This window comes from Plecotus auritus, assembly GCF_963455305.1.
Source record: "Plecotus auritus genome assembly, chromosome: 7".
NCBI lineage: Eukaryota > Metazoa > Chordata > Mammalia > Chiroptera > Vespertilionidae > Plecotus > Plecotus auritus.
Genome location: NC_137774.1, coordinates 22,805,237 through 22,830,990, shown reverse-complemented (window position 1 = coordinate 22,830,990; position 25,754 = coordinate 22,805,237). Strand labels below are relative to the sequence as shown.

The 25,754-nt window shown below is 36.8% G+C and overlaps 1 protein-coding gene across 1 annotated transcript in view; it reads right to left on the bottom strand.

The window, feature by feature from the left end:
* Positions 1 to 1,255: 1,255 nt before the first annotated feature.
* The window catches only part of BRIP1 (BRCA1 interacting DNA helicase 1), a gene marked incomplete at its 3' end in the record, with an annotated part of 115,392 nt that continues 90,893 nt past the window's right edge, over positions 1,256 to 25,754 (bottom strand). Inside the window, exons 17-20 of the mRNA XM_080680033.1 lie at positions 13,240 to 13,352; positions 7,188 to 7,270; positions 4,011 to 4,244; positions 1,256 to 2,106 (exon numbers count right to left, since the gene is read on the bottom strand). Of these exons, the coding sequence (XP_080536159.1) occupies positions 1,256 to 2,106; positions 4,011 to 4,244; positions 7,188 to 7,270; positions 13,240 to 13,352 (1,281 nt within the window). The remainder of the gene's footprint in view (positions 2,107 to 4,010; positions 4,245 to 7,187; positions 7,271 to 13,239; positions 13,353 to 25,754) is intronic.

Here is a 25,754-nt window from a genome sequence, read left to right as displayed (position 1 = left end):
CTTTCAAAACAATTTAGAAATTACCTTCTAATCTAATGCTTTGTAACTTATTACTCATTGATCAACTAAAAAAACATGTAATACTAGGTGGGATATAATACATCCCAATCTCTAGATGAATGCTTTAACTGGTAAATTATCAATTTGAACTATGCTTAAGAGTTATGGCATCCAATGCTATAAACAGTTAAACTGTATTCAATCTAAATACCATCAAAATAAAAGTAAGCACATGCATATGTAATAATTTATCATCCAAATAAATGTAAAATAAACTTGATTGATGGGAATTCTGACTTGAAAATAATGAACCACTTCCACAACTTCAATATATCGTAAAATTTCAATTCAAATCACTCACAAGAAGCCTAAATGTCCATAAAATAATAGATATTTCTTAGAAAAAGATCAGTGAATGTAATTTTGGAATGATGTCAGAGAAGAGCATCTTTTATAACCATTTTTTATAAGAAGTATAGCTCTATTCACAAAAACCTAAAGTCAAAACTTACAGAAAGACTTACTGAGCTGTAAGGGAACATTTTTAAGCTACAGTCACATGTTTACATTTACTTATCAAATTTACATATGAAGTTTTTTTATCTTAATAGTTGCAAAATTAAAGCCTTTATGCTAAAACATGTCACTTTTCCTCCCAATGATAATGAAGCTAGATAATCAGAACTGAAAATTCGGAGTCCTTCATTTGGCATTTTATAACTTTACATAAGTTTGCTTAAAACATGCTTGATTTTAGTTTATCAAACAAACAAATGTAAGACAACATCAATTTAATACAGGAATAAATTTTTTAAGAAAACTTTGATTTCTAAAAGAAATGTCAGACCAATTTGAGGTAAAATCTATAATAAAACATTACTGGCTTACACTGTTGTTAATTTTTATGTATCAGATGAAAAAAAATGGGTGAAGAAAAGTACAATATATAAATGTTTATGTAAAATTTAAAATGCCCTAGACAACTATATATCTTTTAGATTGATTGATTTTGAATTGCACTTAGCTAAGGAAGACTGTTGAAAGAAAATATTTTGAATGAATCACTTTATCAAAACTCAAAAATAGTAAAACTTGTATTTCAGAACTTAATATACTTTTAAAACTCTTATGGCAATTAAAGTAAGAAATATATCTCAAATTTTAAAAATTATACTTAGCTAATGTATAAGTTACCATTTATAATAAAGTTTAATATAAGTACAACGTATTTTTATAGCTTGACAGTTAAGTATTATTATCTAACACCAGGGAACACACCTTTATTTTTGGGAGGAGACTGTTTACAGTCCTTTATATCCATTTCACGAGTTTTCTCCAGTTCTAATTCATTTATATGAGTTGTTTTTATATTATTACCAATATCATCAACTTTACTTTCTTCAATATGCATAAGTCTATTTAACTTTGTGTCTAGGCAATCCTCAACTTCCATTTTCCTGACTGAATCTACTTCTTTTGTAGTCCTAGTTTCAAAAAGATCTTCAGCTAAAATACAATTTGAATTATTGGCCAATCTATTGTCTCTATCAGTTTCAACTAGTTCATTTTTTTCTTTATTTGTATCTACAGGATCATAAAGTTCAGGGGTAAAATAGATAGATTCATCTTCTGCTTCTGTTTCAAAAGCTCTATTTGAAGTAGAAAGTTTATCTTCTTCACTCACTAGAGATAATTCAATGTCTGGATCCAGGGCTTCTTTACAGCAGAGTAGCTGTTCGGAATGATCTTTTTTAAGAAGAGCAGCCTCAATCTTTATTGATGGAATAATAGTTTCTGACTGAGGGCATGGTTCAAATGATGTGTTTACTCTTAGAGATGAAGACTCAAATTTATCAGTGAGTGGCAAAACAGTTACACAATCCTTTTCTGTTTTGAAAGTGGAAGAACTAGAGGCACAGTCCTCTGATGACCTAAACTTAGGTATTGAAGTCAGAATTTTACCAGAAAAACACTGCCCCAAAGAATTAGAACTAGACCAGCTAACTCTATTTATTTGTTTGTTGAAGGTTGGGCTTGTGGATCTGGAAATCCCAATGTTTTCTGCTTCCAATGCCTGGCCAGACTCTTCCAATAATTCTGGATCATCTATGAGTACAAAAATGTAAAAATGTTAACTTTTTGTTCCTAGCATAATAATTGTTTTATCAAAATGATTTTTGTTAGAAATACTACAATAACCGTAAAGGAGACAAAATCCTGAGCCCACAACCAGTAACAGGACTTCCATCTTAGAATGTAAAGCACAAAATATTAACTCTAAAAAGAACCTTATGTCTCCAGTGAGTCCTAACCCAAGTTATAATGCTGTATGGTAAATTTTCAAATCCCACACCAGGAACCTCGGGAGTGAATGAGAAAAAGGGTAAAAAGAGGAAGAGGGCTGAATAAAGGAGGGAACAGGCTGTAATAATTCACTTTTTAAATCCACTAACTAGTTACTGACCTAGACTAATTCCCTTAAGGAAATTGACACTACACAGACTAAGATATAAAACTGGTTAGTACTCAGACCTGTACTAGAACCTAGGTTTCCTGATTACCAATATAATGACCTTGAATTCACTATGGCATTTATTGTATACTAGAGGTCTGGTGCATGAATTCGTGCACAGGTGGGGTCCCTCGGCCTGAACAGCGATTGGGGCAGGTTGGCCGGGGGCAGGGACTGTGGAAGGTTGGCAGGCCACGGGAAGTTGACTGTGGGAGCACAATGACCACCAGGTGGCAGCTCCTGCATTGAGCGTCTGCCCCCTGGTGATCAGTGTGCATTATAGCTACCGGCCGGTAGTCCGGTCATCTGGTTGTAATGGTCGCTTAGGCTTTTATGTATATAGATAGAAGCATATACTAAAAAGTAAATATTTAAAAATTGATATATTAAAATATCATATATTCTTAAAACAATTGAAATAATACCAATTACATACCCACAGTTTGGCAAACTTCTTCTATCACAGGCCAGACAGTAAATATTTTTGGTTTTGCAGGTCTTATTGTATTTGTCACAACTACTCAATTGTGCTGTTCTAGTGTATTAAGTACAATTACTCAACTCCACTTTTGTATATAATATGTAAATGAATGGATGTGAGTGTTCCATTAAACTATATTTAAAAAAACAGATAGCAGGCCAAATTTGGTCCAGAGGCCATAGTTTGCCAATCCCTGATATTGACCATTATATTCTAATATATTTTGAAATATTTTTTTTATCATTTAGAATACATGACTTTATTTCCCTAAACTAAGAAATTCATGTAAGAAAAAGACCTATAAGTGAGACCAATTTTCAATATAACCTTTAGAAAAACATCTAGCATTTGCATAGTACTTTACAATGCTATAATATTCATCATATTATTAAATCTTTACAACCCAACTTTGAGGGATAGGTATGCAGATAATCCTTTTTCTATTAAGACTCAAAAAAAGTTAAGTACTTGCTACTCGTCACAAAGCTAGTTAGTAGCAAAGTTGTTGTTGTTCTTCTTTTTAAATTTTTTTTATTGATTTCAGAGAGGAAGGGAAAGGGAGAGAGAGAGATAGAAACATCAATGATGAGAGAGAATCATTGATCGGCTGCCTCCTGCAGGCCCCACACTGAAGAATCGAACCATGACCTCCTGGTTCATAAGTCAACACTCAACCACTGAGTCATGCCAGCCAGGAGTAGTAGCAAAGTTTGTTAATGGAAAATCAGAAAATGTGCTCAGCTCTCCTGACCAAAGTTTGTTCCCATTCCAATATACTATACTACTTCACTAATTTATGACAATACTTTACATTACAAACCAAGGTATTTAAGGACATTAATCTATAACACAAAATATCACTTCACTAAATATAATGGAAGACTTTTCTGTCAAATGAAAATGGACAAAGCTTTTCATACATTTATCCTTCCTGGAGGTGATGTCACTTGGGAGAGATGAACTTTTAGTTATTCATTTTACAACATTTTAATTCTTAGACACACATTTGTGCTTTACCTTCCCTAGGATTTTCTGGTAATAGATGATTTGCTGCTTCTAAAAAGTAAGGTGAGGTATTGTCCTTCAAACAAGCCACTTCAAGTGTAGACTGACTGTCCTGTAGAGACTTTCTGTCCTCTTTGGATACACCAATGAACTTTTGGTGCTTTTTGGAAAATTCAGCCAAAGATTCCAGGGCGCTTTCAAAGGTTGAATGGTGCTGAATCTGCTGCCGTACCCATTTAGAAAGTCCTAAGGAAAAAGTAAACCCAGGGAAGAAACTTTGGTTATTTTATATTATTTATGATATTTGGTTATGATGAATTATGTATTAAGAAAAACTTGGATAATTTTTCTAATAAAGTAATCTAGAATTTATAGAGTATATAGAATGGTTCTCAATACTCTTCCTGCCTTTTTACTTTTATATGTACAATATTCTCATAAATCAGTAACTTTTCTCTTTATATGCCACGATTGTCAACTGGAGAGAGGAAAGAGGCAATGTGAGTAAAGTGTGGGGGTGGGTGCGGAATTTTTCTCAGTTTAGAACAGTGGTTGGCAAACTGCGGCGCGGTTTGCCACTCTGTTGACTAATGAGTTTACCGACCACTGGTTTAGAATAACTCACGAATAAAGCAAATTTAATTTCACAATTCCCCACAAAAATTGGCTGCCTTTTCATTATAGGGAAACTAGAAGTTGTAAACAACACAATTTTGCATACCTACTTTCTAAATTTCACTCCTTTTGCAAAAATAAATTCAAGATTTCAGTCTCATAGGTTTTTTGTTCCTTTTCCCCCCTAATTCCAAATATACCTTTAAACTACTCTGGGCGCCAAAAGGAATAACACTGTTTGTTTTATGGGTAAATCATGTCCTATCTAAATATTACATTATTTTTAAATTATACAAATAATCAGTTGTAAGGGACAAAATTTGATTTAGGACATATGAAAACTGCATAAAAATGAACCATAATTTTTAATCTAAGGGGCTTTATAGTAAGACTCACTTTAGAATGAAATTCAAAATCAGATATTCAAACTTTTAAAAAATAAATGTTCTCTACTAATATTACTAAAATTATCATCACCTTTTGAAGTAATTTAAAAAGTCACTGTGGCCATGGCTTGTGTGTCTCAGTTGGTTGGGTATTGTCCTGGGCACCCAAAGGTTGCCAGTTCAATTCCTAGTCAGGGCACATGCCCAGGTTGCAGGCTTGATTCCTCTCTCTCTCCCTCTTCCTTCCCCTCTCTCTAAAAATCAACAAAAAAATATTTTAAAAATATAAAAAATAAAAAGTCACAATGGTGACTACTATCTTTGATTTCAAATACATTCCTTTATTTGTATTTTAATAGAGTTTTTATATCAGTCTTACGTATAAAAATTGAATTTAAATGGTTATCAGTCATCAAAAGAAATTTGTATTTTGTGCTATTATTGCCCAGATAAGAAAAAATTTCACAGTCTCAAAAAAAATTAATTAAAACCATAAAGAATAAAATATATTTAATTTAAAAAATCTCTCAACAAATCTGAACTATAAGGAAAAAGTTTAAGTTCTAGATTTTAAAAAAATTAAGAATTTCCTTTAAAGTTCTTTTTTTGGTTGCTAGGAGAAAATAATTACACCACCTAATAATATGAAATTTTCCAAAATTGAGAAATTTTAGTACTATAGTTACCACTTCCATTTTGATCATTTTGTAATCAAAGTAAGCCTTTGCAGTGTAAAATGTCAGTTTACTTTTGAAACTTGAAAGAATCTGAGCTCCACCTGCTGACTAAACATAAGCACTTAACATTTTGCTTTTAGTTATGTTTTGACATAAGCACAATGGTTTGCTTTACATTCAAAAGCAAGACTAATAAAGCAACATTTGCTGCTTTAATCCATCCAAGGTGGATATGTTTTGATATCAAACCAAATATAGTAATTAGGCTCTGAAATGGAAAAAGTATAGTCCATACTCATTGAAAGCTAATCTGAAATTTAAAATTTAGCAACTTTTCATTATAGTATAGTATGAACTTTCTAGCATTAAAGATAATAATAAAGATGCAAATATTTCCAACAGTTCTTCAATAACTGATGGGTTCCTGATTTTGCCTCTAAAGGGATTGTGTTACTGCAAAATAAAGACTACAGATGTTCATCAACTCATGATGGGGTTACATCTTAATAAACTCACTGTAAGTTGAAAATATTGTATGTCAAAAGTGCATTTAAAATACCTAACCTACCAAATGTCATAGCTTAACTTAGTTTACCTTAAATGTGCTCAGAACTCTTACATTAGCCTACAGTTGCTCAAAATTATCTAATTTGAAACCTATTTTATAATGCCCAGCATCACCAGAGAGTATCCTACCACACATGACTATCCCAGGAAAAGTTCAAAATTCAAAATTCAAAGCATGGTTTCTATTCAAAGTGTATAACTTTTGTACAATTGTAAAGTAGAAAAATCCTAAGTCACACCAATGAAAGTCAGGGACCACCTGAATAGAGACATAATACTAGTATTTATTCGTTTGAATGGGGGGGAAATGACTATTTAATTTTGTGGCATGCAATAGTGTTTTTCCTTTTAGAAAATATGAGCTCTGACTAACATAAACTCTATAATAACTGAAGCATTTCTGAACAAGCAAACCAACAAACACAACAACAAACCTCAACATAACCCAGAATGAAAGAATAAAGAATCCTAAGCAGCAAAAGGAGATGTGCTTAAATGTAAAAACTTAGTATTTCTTAGAAAAGTCATTTCTGTAGAACAGCTTTCCCTCTAACAATACTAAATAAATTATTAGTGTTACTGATCAAATCCCATATTCTAAGAAATTGAAGGATTCTAATTGATTAATACTTTGTTGATAACTAACCAGATTCTCCTCTATAAAGATTGTTTTTTGTTTTGTTTTTGCAAACAACATAAGCACTAAAAGGCTAGAATTCCTTTCAATATTGATTTTCCATGTTTGATCTAAATATTCAAATTCTCACAATGCAATATACAGATGATGTATCATAGAATTGTGCACCTAAAACCTAAATAATTTTATTAATCAATGTCACACCAATTAATTTAACTTAAAAATTCTCTAATTCATTGTCTTTAAAAATAGAAGTCATTAAAGATTGTTATTAATTCATTACTCTAAGCCAAGATGAGAATCTTACCAGATATATATCGACTTGGGTTACTCCTGAAGCGGTCATCCACTAAAATAAGAGCTCCCCAATCATTTTTGTGTCGAATACATCTATAAAATATAGAAAGAAAATAAAACAGATATAACTTTGAAAATAAAAGCTAAATTTCTAATGGGAAAGATAGAAGACTGAAAAAATCAATTACGTGTCATTAGTTTATATTCCTTTAATCAAACTAATTATTATGATCAAGGTTATACTCAATACATTGTACCAAAGTAGTTCTATAACCAAATCCCATACTTCTGCTGACTACTGATAATTCAACATCCCAAAATGTAATATGCATCTATTTTGAAAGGCAAAAAAAATGTATTTTCCAAAACTTTTCTTAGCCACAGACTATTTTTTACCTCATGTATTATATTAATTGTTAGTTTTATGTAGATGACCTTTATTCTAGTTTAATGAGTTTTTATCATAACTGAATGCTTAATTTTACAAAAATCTTTTATATGCACCAATTTATATGCTCATGTAGTTTTTCTTCTTTAGACTGTTAATATGGTAGATTATATTGGCAAAATTTTGAATATTGAGCCTGCCTTTCATTCCTAGGATAATCACATATGGTCATGATGCATTACTCTTTATATAGATTGCTGGATTTGATTTGCTAAAAATATTAAAATTAAACATACAATTCAGTGGTTTTTAGTACATTTACAAGGTTGTGCAACCCACACCACTATTATATAACATTCTTATTTCACCAAAAAAATCCCAGTGCCCATTATTCATCACTCCTAGTTATCCCAAAATATTGTATGTCAAAAGTGCATTTAAATACCTAACCTACCTTCTGTCTTTACAGATTTGCCCATTTGGGGCATTTCCTATAACTGGAGTAATACAATATTCAGCATTTTGTGTCTGGCTTCTTTCACTTAGCATGATGTTTTCAAGGTTACTTGTATTGCATATCGGTACTTGGATCCTTTTTATGGATGAACTAGAGGCCCGGTGCACGAAATTCGTGCATGGGGGTGTGTGTCCCTCAGCCCAGCCTGCACCCTCTCCAATCTGGGACCCCTCGAGGGATCGGGCCTAAACAGGCAGTCGGACATCCCTCTCACAATCCAGGACTGCTGGCTCCCAACTGCTCGCCTGCCTGCCTTCCTGATTGCCCCTAACTGCTTCTGCCTGCCAGCCTGATCACCCCCTAACCACTCCCCTGCCAGCCTGATTGATGCCTAACTGCTCCCCTGCCAGCCTGCTTGCCCCTAACTGCCCTCCCCTGAAGGCCTGGTCACCCCCAACTGCTCTCTCCTGCAGGCCTGGTCCCTCACAACTGCCCTCCCCTGCTGGCCATCTTGTGGTGACCATCTTGTGTCCACATGAGGGCAGGATCTTTGACCACATGGGGGCAGCCATCTTGTGTGTTGGAGTGATGGTCAATCTGCATATTACTCTTTTATTAGATAGGATAGAGGCCTGGTGCACAGGTGGGGGACAGCTGGTTTGCCCTGAAGGGTGTCCCGGATCAGGGTGGGGGTTCCCTTGGGGCATGGGGCAGCCTGGGCGAGGGGCCTGTGGTGGTTTGCAGGCTGGCCACGCCCCCTGGCAACCCAAGTGGAGGCCCTGGTATCTGGGGTTTATTTATCTTCTACAATGGAAACTTTGTAGCCTGGAGCAGAGCCAAGCCTTCTGCATGCTCCGTGGCGGCAGCCATTTCTATTGGGATTTATGTATCTTATATAATTGAAACTTTGTAGCCTTAAGCGAGGCCTGGGCCGGCCAGGGTGTGTGGAAAGCTTGGCTTCCTCCATCGCCGGGGGCAACCCTAGCCTGCTGCTCTTTCCAGCTCTGTGGCTGCCGCCATTTCTGTTTGGGTTTATGTATCTTCTATCATTGAAACTTGGTAGCCTTGAGTGGAGGCCTAGGCCGGCAAGGGCAGGCAGAAAGCTTGGCTTCCTCCATTGCCGGGGAAACCCAAGCCTCCCTCCTGCTGTCTGTGGCCATAGCCATCTTGGTTGGGTTTATTTGCATATTCGCTCCTGATTGGCGTGTGGGCGTGGCTTGTGGGTATAGCAGAGTGATGGTTAATTTGCATATTACTCTTTTATTAGATAGGATAATATCCCACTGTATGGATATACCACATTTTGTTAATGGGTATTTAGGTTGTTTCCATCTTCGGACGATTATAAACAATAGTGCTAGAACATTTGTGTACAAGTTTTGGTATGAATACAAAATTTTTATTATCTTGGGTATATAACTAGGAGTGGAGTTGTGCACTTTTAAAGAAAGAACCCATTGGAAATTCTGGAGTTGAAAAGTATAATTGAGTAGGATAAAGAAATAATCAGTTTAATTAAAGATAAGTTAATTGAGCCCTTTCAACCAGAAAATTAAGCCCTCTAATTCTGAGCATTTTTCTGAAAATTATTTCTTTGCTATGTTTCTTTCCCCTATTTTCTCTAGTCTCTTAATATGGATCATAAGTTGGTTCTTACATACTGATCTTTTTTTTAAGTTCTTACCTATTTTCCTTTTGTCTTTTTGATCTGGAAAATTTCTATTTTATCTTCTAAGCCCAATTCTTCATTTAAAATTTGTTGCTATCATGTTAATGTCTAGGAGCTTTTTCTTATTTTCTGTTCTTCCTGTTTGAAGGCACTTAGCTTACCTCTCTATAAATATTACTGATACTTATTTTTTTTTAAAGCTTTCTTCTATCCAGAGTTTAGCAAACTATGAACCACAGGGAAAATCTGGCCCATATCTTGTTTTTGTGCAGTCTGCAAGGTAGAAGTGGTTTTTACATTTTTAAAGGATTAAAGAAAAAACAAGAATTTGGATGTAAAACATATATGGCATGAAAAGCCTAAAATATATACTATCTGTCCCTTTATGTAAAAAGTGTGCTAACCCCTGTTCTACTGCACTGTTTCTGTTTTCTATGAATTCTTCCACCCTGTTTTGTTGGTATTATTTTGCTATTGTTTTGGTTTCTATATCTCATGATATAGATATTCTTTGAATATCTAAAGACTCTTGAGACTTATTAAGGGTAAGGCACTAATTCTTGGCAGCTCTGTAATCATGGGTGGGGCTTATAGGCCAAGAGGCTTCACAGTAAGGTAATCTGGTAGGAGCAGGGCCACTGTGTCACTATCTGTAGACCCTTACTCATGGAGTGGTCAGTTTCCTGGAAGAAAAATACTGTACTTTCCTGAGTTGTAGATATAAGATTGTCAGCTTACTCAGAACTTACAAGAAAAAGGAGATGGAGTGCTGACATTCAGGAGGTAGACGTTTCTTAATCCCCATCATTAATACATCCTTAGCTGTACCAGGAGTTGAAGAATATATAGACTGTAGTTTAATTGCTCTAGAGAGTAAACATGAATGGGGGAGGGAGCTATCAAACTATTTTTTATACTAACTTGCAACCAATCCTCTTGTGTTTAACCTTACTTTAACTGAAACTTTAGAGTGCCCCCAAGTCCTAAGCTTTTCCATGACTGAATCTGGAGGATCTTCTTAGCTTTCATAACTATGGATTTAAATTTCAGTTTTCTCTTGGCTGTTAAGTTATTCAATCATTCATCTGTTTTCCAGTGTTCAGAATTTGCTGACATTTCGTCTGTCATTGTCCCCTCTGCCGCTCCTTTTTAATTTTGTAGGTTTGGCATTTTTATTCCTTTACTATCATGGGATTTTGAGAAAGGGTGAAGATTAATATAAATGTTTGATTTTTTCCACAGAGACTTAAAAAAAATCTAAATCTTATATGACATCCTTTTTTGATCAAAAGTTTTGTTATCCATGTGTTCTGAGGTATCAGACCATAAAATTGGGCAGAATGGGAAGATGGATATTGCCAACATTATAGGACAGTGTCGAAAATCAATAGAAAGTCAGGCTGGTACTCTGTTTGGTTCCACTACAGTTTATATTTAAAGTGCCCTATGAAAGAAAGGCATTTAATTTAACAAAACAGTTCAGAAAAACAGGTTTCACCTTTTCATTTTCCCATTGTTTTCATACTGCCTTGCTCAAATGAATTACGCCCACTTGAAACAAAGATACTTTTAGTAAAGCAGACCTGTTAGGAAACTCATAGTACAGTTATATAACCTGGTCACAAAACCATATGGTACATTCCTGAAAGCTGTTATTACATTTCAAGGACTTATATTACTTCAAATACTCATGTGGCCTTAAAAAAAGATAACACTTTTTAACACAATTTGTTTCTGTTTACTTTAGACCCTCATATCCCTTGTAAGGACAGTGCCTAAGTATAAGCACCTTTTATGTCAATCAATACACATTATGAGTATTATCAAATGATGTAAAATATTTACTAGGTTTTTAAATGAACATGTTTCTATTAGTTGTTACTTGTTGATACTATTGCCCTTAAAAATCAATGACAGCTGTGTTACCCATTTTTTAATTAATAAAATACTATAACTACAGTATTATATATAAATACTAGAGGCCCAGTGCACAGATTCGTGTACCAGTGGGGTCCCTCGGCCTGGCCTGCACCCTCTCGCAATCTGGGAACCCTTGGGGGATGTCGGAGAGCCACCGGTGCACGAATCCGTGCACCAGGCCAGTTTTGGCCAATCCCCGCAGGCCAGGCCGAGGAACCCCACTGGTGCACAAATCCGTGCACTGGGCCTCTAGTATGCATATAAGATCTTTGGTTAATCTCTTCCCGCCCTCCCTTCCCTCTGCGATTCATCAGTCTGTTCCATGTTTCCATGCCTGTGGTTTCCGCTCCTGTGTTGAGCATCTGCCCCCTGGTGGTCAGTGCGCATCACAGCTACTGGCCACTCGGCCGGCTGGCCAGTCAGCCGATTGGCCAGTCACTTAGGCATATATATATATATATATATATATATATGTGTGTGTGTGTGTGTGTGTGTGTGTGTGTGTGTGTGTGTGTGTGTGTGTATATATATATATATATATATATATAACAAATATATCCTTTTTATTAAATTCTAGAAAAGTAGGTTTTGAGGCTCTTGAAGCTCTCTGACCAATATGGTATAATGAAAAAAAAAAAAGCACTGAACCTGGCATTTTCCACTAATTCAACAAATTTTAATTAACCATCTATGCCCCAAGCTGAGACATGGTTGCTGAAAATACAAAAATGTATAATACATGCTTAGGGAAGGAAACAGCTAATATAATACAATGAGATATATGCTACAACAGAAAAAATGTATAAAATACTAAGGTTTCTTATAGAATAAATAATTTCAGTTGGAGAAGTAAAAAGTGTATTAATTAAATGTTAGTACCTTACAATATGAAATTACAATATAAAATAGTGATTTAAAAACTAATTCCACAAAGTACAAATCTTAATGAACCAGAATCCTTAGAAAAAGGAGTATTATAATTAAATTTTATTGTCAGTTTGTGTTAATTCTTTGGTATCACGAGCATGGTTTGGTTTAACCTTTCTTAAATGGTTTGCTTTTTATGCATAAAATCATCATCTGAGCGTGGCCAGTGTGGCTCAGTGGCTGAGCATCAACCTATGAACTAGGAGGTCACAGTTTGATTCCTGCTCAGGGCACATGCCTGGGTTGTGGACTCGATCACCACTGTAGGGCATGCAGGAAGCAGCCGGTAAATAATTCTCTCTCATCATTGATGTTTCTGTCTCTCTCTCTCTCTCCTCTCTCTTCCTCTCTGAAATCAATAAAAAAATATTTTTTAAAAAAATCATCATCTGAGTCTGATGGTCATTAAGACAAAAATTTTATTGTTTGGTAGTAAGCTCCTATAAAGTTGTGTCACTCATTGTTTGAACAACCAAAAATCTTTAAACTTTAGCAAAGTGAGTTTTGAGTTTCATTTATTCCACTGATTCTTTGCAACTTTCACTTGTGACATCTATCACTGAAAATGTACAAGTAACTAGGGTTCTAGTGAAATAAAATTCTACCAAATTTCTTATAAGGAGTAAAGTAGTAAGACTAACTCTACATAGAGCCCTGCTCACAGATAATGTTACAGTAACATTACATTAAACTCCACTTACCTACCTAGGGCCTGATTTAAGGCCCTGTATGCTTGAATTTCATACCATTGACGACCAGGTAAAAGACCTCTCAATTTTGAATGCTGGTCATTATACTGGCGCTTTAGTTCAACCTAATAATTTAAAAATATATTAAAATGTAGTAGGTAATTAAAGCTCATTTAAAAAAATCATATTAACTTCTAACATTTCAAACATCATTTTAATAGGGTAGAGAGATTTTTTTCAGTGCTAAATTTGTTTCAGTTTATTTAAAACATTTTTTAAAAATGTTTATTTTTTAAATTGAATTTATTGGGGTGACATTGGTTAATAAAATGTATATAGGTTTCAGGTGTACAATTCTATAATCCATCATCTGTTTATTACATTGTGTGTTCATCACCCAAGTCATCTATTCGTCCTTACATTCCCCAAGTTCCTACATGTACATAATAAATTCCATGTGATATCAATTGCATTGAGAAATAATGCACATACAATAAAATTCACAAACTTCCAATGTACATGGAGATAAGTTTCGATAAATGTATAGTCATATAATCACAATCAGAATGTAAAATATTTTCAGCACCCCAAAACTTCCCTCCTATCCCTTTTTCAGTTAATCTCCTTCACTACTGACCCTATTAACCAAAGATTTGCTGTTATGTCTTTTCTAGAATTCCATGTAAATATCATAGAGTATGTAATTGTGCCTGTCTTTTTTCATTTAGCATAATGATTTTGGAATTCATTCATCAGTAGTTCATTCTTTTATGTTTATCTAGTCTAATAATCTCTGCTTTTTAATTGGGATGTTTAGACCACTCACATTTAAAGGGTTATTGTTACAATTTGGCTTAAATCTACAGCAGCAGAATACACATTCTTCTCAAGTGCACATGGAATATTTTCCAGGACAGATTATATGCTGGGTCACAAAATTAGTCTTAAGATCTTTAAGAAGACTGAAATCATATCAAGCATCCTTTTCAACCACAAGAGCATGAAATTAGAAATCAATAACACAAGGAAAATTGGGATATTCGCAAACATGTGGAAATTAACACACCTGAATAACCAATGCGTCAAAGAAGAAATCAAAAGAAAATCAATTATCTTGGTAAAAATGAAAATGGAAACCAAAACAATGGAATACAGCAAAAGTAGTTCTAACGAGAAGTTGAAACCAATAAATACCTACATTACAAAAAAACACACACACCTAACTTTAGACCTTAAGAAACTAATAAAAGACAAACTAATCTCAAAGTTGGCAGGAGACAATTAAGATGAGAGTAGAAATGAAATATAGATTAGAAAACACAATTTTAAAAATCAATGAAATTAAGAATTGATAGTATCTTTAGGAAATGGTGATTGAAAATGGATATGCACATGCAAAAGATTAAAACTGAATCCTTATCTTACAATATACATAAAAATCAACTCAAAATGAATTAAAGACTTAAATATATGACCAGAGATCATAAAAGACCTGGAAGAAAATGGGAAGAGTTCCTTGACTTTGGTCTTGACAATGGTTTTTTGGATATGACACCCAAAAGCACAGGCAACAAAAGCAAAAGCAAACAAGTGGAACTACATCAAACTAAAACACTTCTGCACAATAAAACAAACAACCTATATGTATAAAAGGCTAAGTGTCCATCTGTCCGACTGGTAGCTATGATGCTCAATGACCACCAGGGGGCAGGCGCTCAACGCAGGAGCTGCCATGATGCGCACTGGCCATTTAAAAATAAACAGCACCACAGACCTGGCACTGACAAACCAACACTCGGCTTCCCCCAAGTGGGACACAGGCCCCGCCACCACCCCGGAGTGATACCCCACCAAATTGCAGCCAATGGTGCCAAGACCCCATGGCGCAAAATGCAGCCCACAGCCCAGCCCAGCCTGGAAACGGTGGCTGTGGGCACCGGGTAATGATGCCACGTAGCAACGCCTGGCTTCCTCTCCCTAGCGACTAGCATCCTTGGAGTTTCTTCAGCCCAGGAACCCGACTTGCTTTATAGCCAGGTGCAAACATTTTACAGTTCAACCAAATGTTTATGAAGCATTTTCCCATGCCTCATCTCATTTGATCCTCACAGAAGTCCTGGAGTAGGTAGATAGGAGACTCGGTAGAATCCTATTTTCGTTTCATTAGCAAGACACAAATAGTGATATTAAAATATTTCTTCTAATTAATTTCCTTTCAATGTGCATGAATCCATGCACCGGAACACTAATCAACAATATGAAGACACAACCTAGAGAACATGAGAAAATATTTACAAGCCATATGTCTGATAAGAGGTTTATACCCAAAATTCGAAAACATACAAATGGCCAACAGGTATATGAAAAGCTGGACCTCTCACCTCCTGATTAAAAATCTTTCAGCCCGAGCCAGTTTGGCTCAGGGGATAGAGCTGAGGGGTCCCGGGTTCGATTCCAATCAAGGGCACATGCCAGGTTGCAGGCATGATCCCCAGTAGGGGTGTGCAGGAGGCAGCCAATCAATGATTCTGTGCCATCATTGAAGTTTCTCTCTCTCTCTCTCTCTCTCTCTCTCTCTCTCTCTCTCTCTCTCTCTTTCTTTCTTCCCCCCCCCCACTCTCACTCTCCCCTCCTCTCTGAAATCAATAAAAATATATTTCTAAAAAATCTTTCATGGTCCCAAACCACCACAAGTAACATTGAAAGGCAAATTAAAAACTGGAGAAAGGTTTTGTCATCAAATATACAATGAGCTCATACACATGACCAATAATAAAATCTCAGCTACCTACCAAAGAGAAAAGTGAGTAATGTCTGTGAGAAAGCAAGTCATCAAAAATAAATGATAAATGGCTGGTAACCCACATGAAAATATGCTTAACTTTACTAGTAAGCAAAGAAATGTAAATTTAACAATCCCATTGTTTTTATTCGTACAATACTGACAAATATTTACCAAATGTGCTTATATTTTCCCACAAGAAAAGACAGATAATATGTACAAGGATATTCATTGCATCTTTGTTTGAACTGAAGAAAAATAGAAAACAACATAAATGTCCACCAAATGGATCAATTTAACATATTACATTTACTCTGAGATAAATATTTGATTATTAAAAACAGATGTATAAGTTTTGACATGAAAATTTTGCATATATATATTTATTAATTTTAAAAAATAACATATACACACACAGACATATACACATGGCCAGGTATTATGTTAGGAATACAGTCCATAATTTAGAGCAATGTCAATTATAAACCAGCCTGCCAAAAGACTTAAACTAAACCCTGACAAGAACCACAGGGAGACAACAGTTCAAGGGTTGTGTCCTTTGAGGTTTTCCCATATCTCTCCTAACAAATTGTTAAACCATGCCCATATAAGTTTAGGATGACTGACTACTAACTGACCACCCCACAAAAACAAAACAACAACAACAAAAAAACCCACAAAAATCAAAATTCTTCAGAGAATAATGGAATCCATATCACTATAATGTACCAATTATAATGTCCAACATAAAATAAAAATTATTAGAAAAATGTGGCCCATAATCAGGGGGAAAAAAGATAGTCGATAGAAATGAATCTAGAAAGGGCCCAGCTGTTGGAATTAACAAAGACTTTAAAGTAGCTGTTATATTTAAATAATTTTAAAACATGTGACTTAATGAATGAACTTGGGGGATCTCAAGAGAGAAGTGGAAATTATAAAAAAGAACCAAATGAAAATTCTACACCTTAAAAATACAATAATAAATAAAAATTCATTGGATGGGCTTAATAACAGATTGGAAAAGGCAGAATTAGCTAGTAAATCTTAGGACAGATCAATAGAAGCAATGAAACATCAATAAGAGCAAAATAACGTCAAACACAACAAAGACACTGGTGTAAAAGAATGAAAGCAGTCAGCAATGATCTAATAAAATTTAAGATTGAGAGTTGAAACAATACGAATGCATTTGATACATTATTTATTGCCTCAATGGCTCCACTTATTAAAGGATATCAACAATCTCTCACTTTTCCAAATGACTGAGTTTTCATTCATTTTCTATCTTGGGAGTAACTCACAGAGACTGTGTTAAACTAAACTACTTCTTTGCTGGAAAAGAAATCATAATAAATTCTGCTATCTAGTCACTGAATTTGATATTATAATCATATCCCTTTTCAAAGAGACTCAGAATTAATTACAGGGCATAAAAATACATTCCTAGTAAAAGCAATGTCATACCAAAGGGTACTAAAACCCAGCTTTCATCTGGTCTTCAGAAAAATCTTTAAAATTACATAGTCCCTAGAGTAAACTACTTTTCTACAAGGTCAGAAGGTATGGTATACATAATTCAGACTGACCTATTCAAATATATAAGTTAATAAGCTTTTTCCTGTATAAAGTTCACCTGAAAAAGTAAAATGCAAGTTCTGAGTGAAAGGAAATTATGTATTATGACTTCAATTTTTTATACACTAACTGAATGAAAAAAAGGACATATTTTAAGCAGCTCTCGAGAATGCCAGCCACAGAGTTAACTATGCCTCAATAAAGCTTAACAAAGGAACCTAAATAAAAATGTTGTAGAAATATTAAAAATATAACATTTAAAGTAGAAAAACTGGTATAATACAAGGAAGAAATTTTTGGTAGCTTAAAGAAACACTCAATTCAGTTCAATATTTACAATTTTGACTGTGTGCAAGATCTGTGAAAGGAAATAGAAATACAAAGACGAGTTAAAAATATTTTCTGCCTCCTAATAAGAGCTTACAAAGATCAGGAAAAAATATGAGTGCAAATGGCCATCAAGTAAATATAAGTGCTAAAATATGAACTTTGATTACAGTATATAGAAGAGGAGTTGAGGAATGAAAACACACTATGAATTTGGTGCAAGAGTGATGAGGGCCTTACCTGGAAAGGCAAAAGGAATGGCAAAGAGGCCCAGTTTGTAACACATTGTGGACCTAGAGAACTTAAGTGACAAAGTAGATGTGGAGCTTATTAAAGAGGGAAAAGTCTAAAATGACTCCAACGTTTCCAGCCACTAAGAGAAGCAATCCAGTGATCCACCCAGAGAAGATGAGAAGTTTATAGAAAAAGATACTTTGGGTTAATCCATTTTAAAAGAATAACTTTTTTTTTAATTTAACAAATCTTTATTGTTCAGATTATTACAATTGTTTCTCATTTTCCCACCCATAGCTCCCCTCCACCTGGTTCCCACCCCACCCTCTGCCCTTACCACCCCTGCACTGTCCTCATCCACAGGTATGCGATTTTTGTCCAGTCTCTTCCCGCACCCCTTTCCCCCTGAGAATTGTCAGTTCACTCCCTTTCTATGCCCCTGATTCTATTATATTCACCAGTTTATTCTGTTCATCAGATTTTTTATTCACTTGATTTTTAGATTCATTTGTTGATATATATGTATTTGTAGTTCATAATTTTTATCTTTACCTTTTTCTTCTTCTTCCTCTTCTTAAAGAGTACCTTTCAGCATTTCATATAATACTGGTTTGGTGGTGATGAACTCCTTTAGCTTTTTCTTATCTGTGAAGCTCTTTATCTGACCTTCAATTCTGAATGATAGCTTTGCTGGGTAATCTTGGTTGTAGGTTCTTGCTATTCATCACTTAGAATATTTCTTGCCACTTCCGTCTGGCCTGCATAGTTTCTGTTGAGAAATCAGCTGACAATAGTATGGGTGCTCCCTTGTAGGTAATTAACTGTTTTTCTCTTGTTGCTTTTAATATTCTCTCTTTGTCTTTTGCTCTTGGCATTTTAATTATGATGTGTCTTGGTGTGGTCCTCTTTGGATTCCTTTTGTTTGGGGTTCTGTGCGCTTCCTGGACTTGTAAGTCTATTTCTTTCACCAGATGGGAGAAGTTTTCGGTCATTATTTCTTCAAATGGGTTTTCAGTATCTTGCTCTCTCTCTTCTTCTGGCACCCCCGTAATTCTGATGTTGGTACGCTTGAAGTTGTCCCAGAGGCTCCATACACTATCTTCAACTTTTTGGATTATTTTTTCTTTTCCGGTTGAGTGTTTTTTGCTTCTTTGTATTTCAAATCTTTGACTTGATTCTTGCGTTCCTCTAGTCTGCTGTTAGGTCTCTGTATAATGTTTTTTATTTCAGTCAGTGTATGTTTAATTTCTAGTTGGTCCTTTTTCATATCCTCAAGGGTCTTGCTAAATTTATCGGCCTTTTCTAGAAAATTCTTGAAAAACCTTATAACCGTGGTTTTGAACTCTATATCCAGTCGTTTGCTTTCCTCCATTTCTTTCATTTGTGATCTGTTTCTTTGTCTCCGCATTTTCGTTGCTTCCCTGAGTTGGTAGAGTAGCTTTGTGTGCTAGGTGTCCTATATGGCCCAGTGGCTCAGCCTCCCCAGTTACCTGAGGTGGACACTCTTGGTGCACCCCTTTGTGGACTGTGTGTGCAGTCTTGATTGTTATTGGTATCACTGGGAGGAACTGATCTCCAGGCCAATTGGCTGTGAGGATCAGCTGTGTCTACGCCAGGAGAACTTCTGTTCTGGAGACAGCCTTATGAGACAAGACTTGCAAAATTGCAAAAGCCTCTGTGCTCAGCTTGGATGGGGCGGAGTCTCAAGGCTGAGCAGACAGCCTTGGCTTCTCATCAGCCCTGCCGTATGAGGCCCCTGGGTCTCAGTGTCCCTCGGTAATTGCTGCAAGCACCTTTGAGAGAAAGCCGCCCTCGAGTTTTGCCTGCTGCCAGACAGTCCAGTTTCTCCCCCAATGAATCTGGATTCCCAGATTCTCGCCTGGAACTGGATTTCAGCACAGTCGAGAGCTTCTGTCTCCCCCCGCCCCGCCGCTAGAGAAAGCCAGTGGCACACTCAGCAGTCAGTCCTCTCTGCATGCACTTGCGCGCACGCCTCCAGACCTCTGCCTTTTGTGGCTCCGCTGAGTTTCCGTGCGCTCCTCTCTTTTCTTGACAGTCCAGACTCCCCCCATATGAGTCTGGGACCCCAGGGTCTCGCCCGGAACTGGGGTTCAGTGCAGTCGAAAATGGGGTTCAGTGCAGTCGGAAATGAGGTTCAGTGCAGTCAGGAGCTTCCGTCTCTCTCCCACTAGAGAAAGCTAGCCAGGCACTCAGCCGCCCGTCCTCTCCGTGCGCGTCTCCGTACCTCAGCTTTTTGCAGCTCCTCTGAGTCTCAGTGTGCCCCTCTCTTTCCTTCTAGTTGTAGAATTTCCACTCAGCCAGCTTTCCTATGGTTCTGGATGATGTCCGTTCTGTCTTTTAGCTGTACTTTTGAAATTGTTGTGCGAGGCAGCAGTTTAGGTGTTCACCTATGCTGCCATCTTGGTTTCTCCAAAGGAATAACTTATAAACCAAAAACAGAAATTGACTATGAGTTAACTAAATAGAAAGTAAAAACTAGGAAAGTGGGGGAACCAAAGGTCTTATCTATATAAGCCCAATGCATGAAATTCATGCATGGGAGAGGGGGCCCTCAGCCCAGCCTGCACCCTCTCCAATCCGGGACCCCTTGGAGGATGTCCAACTGCCGATTTAGGCCCGATCCCAGGGACCAGGCCTAAACTAGCAGTCGGATATCCCTCTCACATTCCGGGACCACTGGCTCCTAATCGCTCACCTGCCTGCCTGCCTGGTTGCCCCTAACTGCCCCCCGCTGGCCTGATCGACTCTCACTGCCTCTGCGTGCCGGCCTGATCGCCCCTAACTGCCCCCCACTGCCGGCCAGGTCGCCCCCAACTGCCCCCTTCCTGCCGGCCTGGTCACTCCTAACTGCCCCCCCCCAGCCTGATCACCCCTTACTGCCCCCCCCTGCCAGCCTGGTCGCCCCGAACTGCCCCCCCCTCCGCCGGCCTTGTTGTCCCACACAGACTACTGTTCAGTCGTTTGGTTGTCCCTCACTAACCCCCTGCCGGACTGGTCATAGGCAGCCATCTTGTGAGGGCGTGATTGTCAATTTGCATATTAGCTCTTTATTATATAGGCTATAATATCCTAAGCGACCATTATGACCGAACGACTGGTCAACCAGTTGCTATGACACACACTGACCACCAGGGGGCAGACTCTCAACGTAGGAACTGCCCCCTGCTGGTCAGTGTGCTCCCACAGCAGGAGTGCTGCTCAGCTGACTGACCAATCCCCGCCCACCAGCCTGGCGGCAGCTCTTCACTCCCTCAGTAGTCCAGCAGGTACAATGTCCGGAGAACGGGCCAGGTACCAATGGACCAGTGCCGCTGGCATGATGCTGACAGTGCCGCAGGCCTCCTAGAAGTCAGCCTTGGGCACCTCGGCCGCTTCCCCTCCCTAGACGCTCCACAAGGAAGGAAGGGATATAAAAGCGGCCACCAGGTGGCTCCCGACCTGTGCGAAAGTCAGCGGGACAGATCCGGATCCCAGGCTGGCAAGGGTGTCCCACTGCCCGCTTGGAGGACCAATCGTGTCCCCAGGGGACCCCACCCATGCATGAATTCGTGCACCCGGCCTCTAGTTAATAATAAATGAACCTGGCTGATGTGGCTCAGTGGTTGAACATCAACCCATGCACCAGGAGGTTGCCAGTTCAATTCCCAGTCAGGGCATATGCCCAGGTTATGGGCTTGGTTCCCAGTGGGGGCATACTGGAGACAGTCAACCGATGTTGATGTGTCTCTCTCATCGATGTTTCTATCTCTCTCTCCCTCTCCCTGACTTTCTAATATCAATAAAAACATATATTTAAATAATAATGATAAATGACAGCAACATTTTGAGCTCCTATAATGTTCCTTCCATGAACAGTGCAGTGCTTACTACATGTTATTTCATTAAATCCTCACAACAATCTTAAGTGGTATACGTTATTATCCCATTTACAGATTAGAAAAATAAGGTTTAAAACATTAGGTGGCGCCGAAACCGGTTTGGCTCAGTGGATAGAGCGTCGGCTTGTGGACTGAAGGGTCCCGGGTTCGATTCCGGTCAAGGGCATGTGCCTTGGTTGCGGGCACATCCCCAGTGGGGGGTGTGCAGGAGGCAGCTGATCGATGTTTCTCTTTCATCGATGTTTCTGGCTCTCTATCCCTCTCCCTTCCTCACTGTAAAATATCAATAAAATATATTAAAAAAAAAAAAAAAAACATTAGGTGGCATGTGGAATGTCACCCAGCCTATGAGGTGTAGAGCTGGGATTTATCCCTTATCAAATATAACATCTTAAAGATTTTCAAAATTTCCTACACCATGTTCAGACAAATACTTTATAATGATCACTTTGCCTATGACAACCGTTGCTCTAGGACAGGGGTCCTCAAACTACGGCCCACGAGCCACATGCAGCCCGCCGAGGACATTTATCCAGCCCGCCGGGTGCCGCTGCCTGTCATGCTTAGCAGCCGACTCGTCCCGGGCCCGCAGTGCGCATAGGAATTTGTTCATAGTTTTTTTTTTTTTAAACTATAGTCCGGCCCTCCAACGGTCTGAGGGACAGTGAACTGGCCCCCCCGTTTAAAAAGTTTGAGGACCCCTGCTCTAGGAAGTATTAGTTATAAATGAAATATAGACAATGTAACAACTATTAAATTAAATAAACAAAATTATATTATCTTTCCTTGGTTTTTTTTATTTTTCATTAAAATGAATTAACTTATGTATGAATACATCATTTCAATTTCTTGCAAATCTTTAAATACTCTTTACAATCCAAATGGCTTTTAAAAGACTGCCAATATTTTACCTAAAAAGATTAATTTAGGTGAGAAGAAAAAAACTTTTGAAAGTAAAAATATATAAAGGTTAACTTTGAAATATTTTTTATTATTTAAGAAACAGGTTTTTTAAATTAATAAAATGATTACTGTTGGAGGAATAATTACTATTTAATCAGGGAAAGCAAAACTAAGGGTTTGAAAAAGTAAGAAGCCAGTACACCTCTTTTTAATGACACCAGAATCTATTTCATTGTACACTTAGGAAGCACAAATCAATGCCCAATTTAAAAATGACAGAAAGCATATGTGAAAAAGTCAGTTTCTCCTGCCAGCAAATAGCCTAAATGTTAAGTAAACCAAAAACTGGAAGGGATTAGTTGAAATGTCAAAAGACAACCTTTTACCTGCTCATCCTTATAAACTCATTCTCATCCCTCAGGCATGCTTTCTAAATAAATAGTTTCAATGTGCAGCAGCAAAAAGCCTATGGCAAGCTCTGCCATCTTGTAACTGTCAAAGAGATTAGTCTTTGATCTATTTGGGAGGTCATGTCCACATTCACATTAGCTATACAGTCTAACAATATTATACCTGTTGAGCAATGATTCTTTAATGCCTAATGAGACAGACATTTTAAATTATGGACGTTAACTGTGAATTTTTTTTTCTAAGTCTTGACAGAAAGTAAACACCAGAAATTGAACTCAAGTGTGGTTTGGAAAAATGATCTTTTAGACCAGTTAATATTACTTTTCAAATACATTTTACAAGGCTTTCCCAAAATAGAAAGTTATATTTAATTGTACTCTCTGAAAGGAGTTTAAACCAGTTGGTGCCCACTCATCCCCAATAAATTAGTGTATGTGTAATTTTGGAGGAGTGTGTGAACAGCAGAGAGACGGCAAACTCTTTCACCAGAGATTGAAAACGGAAAGCCCAAAGTTTGTTTTGTATGGCCCTTATTGTAGCTTAAAAAATGTGAACTATTAGCCAACCCTCAACTAGCTCACTCATTTAAATAATCTGTTTAACTTCTATAATGGCTTGAGTTTTCAACCTATTGGTTCAGATGTTGCATTAATTCATAAAACATTTTTTTTTCATAACTGAATTCAAAGTTCACACAAAATGAAAAACACCCTTAATTTGATAGATTCTAGCCAACTGAAAATATTTCTGCATCAAAAGCTAACCTGATAGCCCTAGCTGGTTTGGCTCAGTGGATAGAGCGTCTGCCTGCTGACTGAAGGCTCCTGGGTTCGATTCTGGTCAAGGGCACATGCCCGGGCTGTGGGCTCGATCCCCAGTAAGGGGCATGCAGGAGGCATCCGATCAATGATTCTCTCTCATCGTTGATGTTTCTCTCTTTCCCTCTCCCTTCCTCTCTGAAATCAATAAAAATAAGAAAAGAAAAAAAAGCTAACCTGATATAAGAAGAGATGAGATCCTGAGTAGCAAAGATAAATAATCAAGAGTGAAGAGGTGCTTAGAGAACTATGTAAAAATACCCATATAGCATCCAGGCCATCCAGACAGAAGTTATATGGTTTTGAATTCTCACTTTACCATTATATTATAATACACTTGAGATCCAACAGTATGCTCCTGAAGTCCTCCAATGACTCAGTTTTATTGCAGACAGTATAAGTAGTATACTACTGATAGTAGTAGATATAAAATAACCAAAAAGATTATCTCGTATATGTCAACAAGAAATTAAAGTCACAATTTTGAACATAAGATTATTTTTTTAACTTAGTCAAACCCAACCATGTTGGTCTTAAATAGCTCTGTTCAAGAGTAGCCTTTTATAAATTTTATAAGTAGCTTCTGACGAAATAAATGGTTTAATAAACATGAGCTGGAACTATAAATGCATCTCTTTACTTCACTACTTGTCTTATATCCCAATTCATATAAATATGCATTATTATTTCAGTAATAAATGCCTCCCTAAAAGCAATCAATATAGGCAGAATACATATTTTTGTCTGTAAGTTTTATCACAAAAGTTCAAGCCTCAAAACAAGACTAAGAACAAATAACCAGCTAAACTTAGTAATTAAAAATATTAAGAAAACTTTGCCTCAGAAAAATAAACACATTTGTCTAGCAAACACTCAAGAAGAACAGTTTTATCTTTATCCAAGATACAGGACCTAAAATATAAACATTTATAGCAAACCACCAAATCTGGAAGACGGAGACTGTGCATTAGAGGCATTTACTGCTCCATATCCTCACAGTGTAAACACTTTTATCAGGGTATCACAATATAAATTCCAATGGTTAGAGTTCTAAACTCAGCATAAGATCTTGTATGTGAAATAATTTAGCTAGATAAAAGGAATATAGCTGGTTTTATTTCATCTGGCACATTTTCAAGATTTCTGAAACACCACGTTAACCAAATATAGTATATATATATATATTTTTTTTTTTAAATGGGGAAAAATGGATTTCTGCCAAGAGTTAAGAAGCCAGGCTCCCTTTTAGATTAGAGGGGAAAAAAAAGCACACACACACAAAACATTAGAAATGGTTTTCAATTGTTATGTATTTTTCTTGTTATGTGAGGAATTGACCACAATAATCTACCAAGAAATAAGAATCAAGACATAGTAACAGACATAGTAATGTAACTTATCTCACATATGCTTTAAGGCTGCTTTGTATAAGATACTTTTTGCAGAGAAATCTGCATTAAACTTTGTGTCATAAATTGTCAGTGTTGAAAAAATAGCCTAAATTTTTCAAATATAAAAAAAGAGCAAAGTATATTGCCCTTCAATAGGGATATTGTTCTCAACATAAAGGAAGGG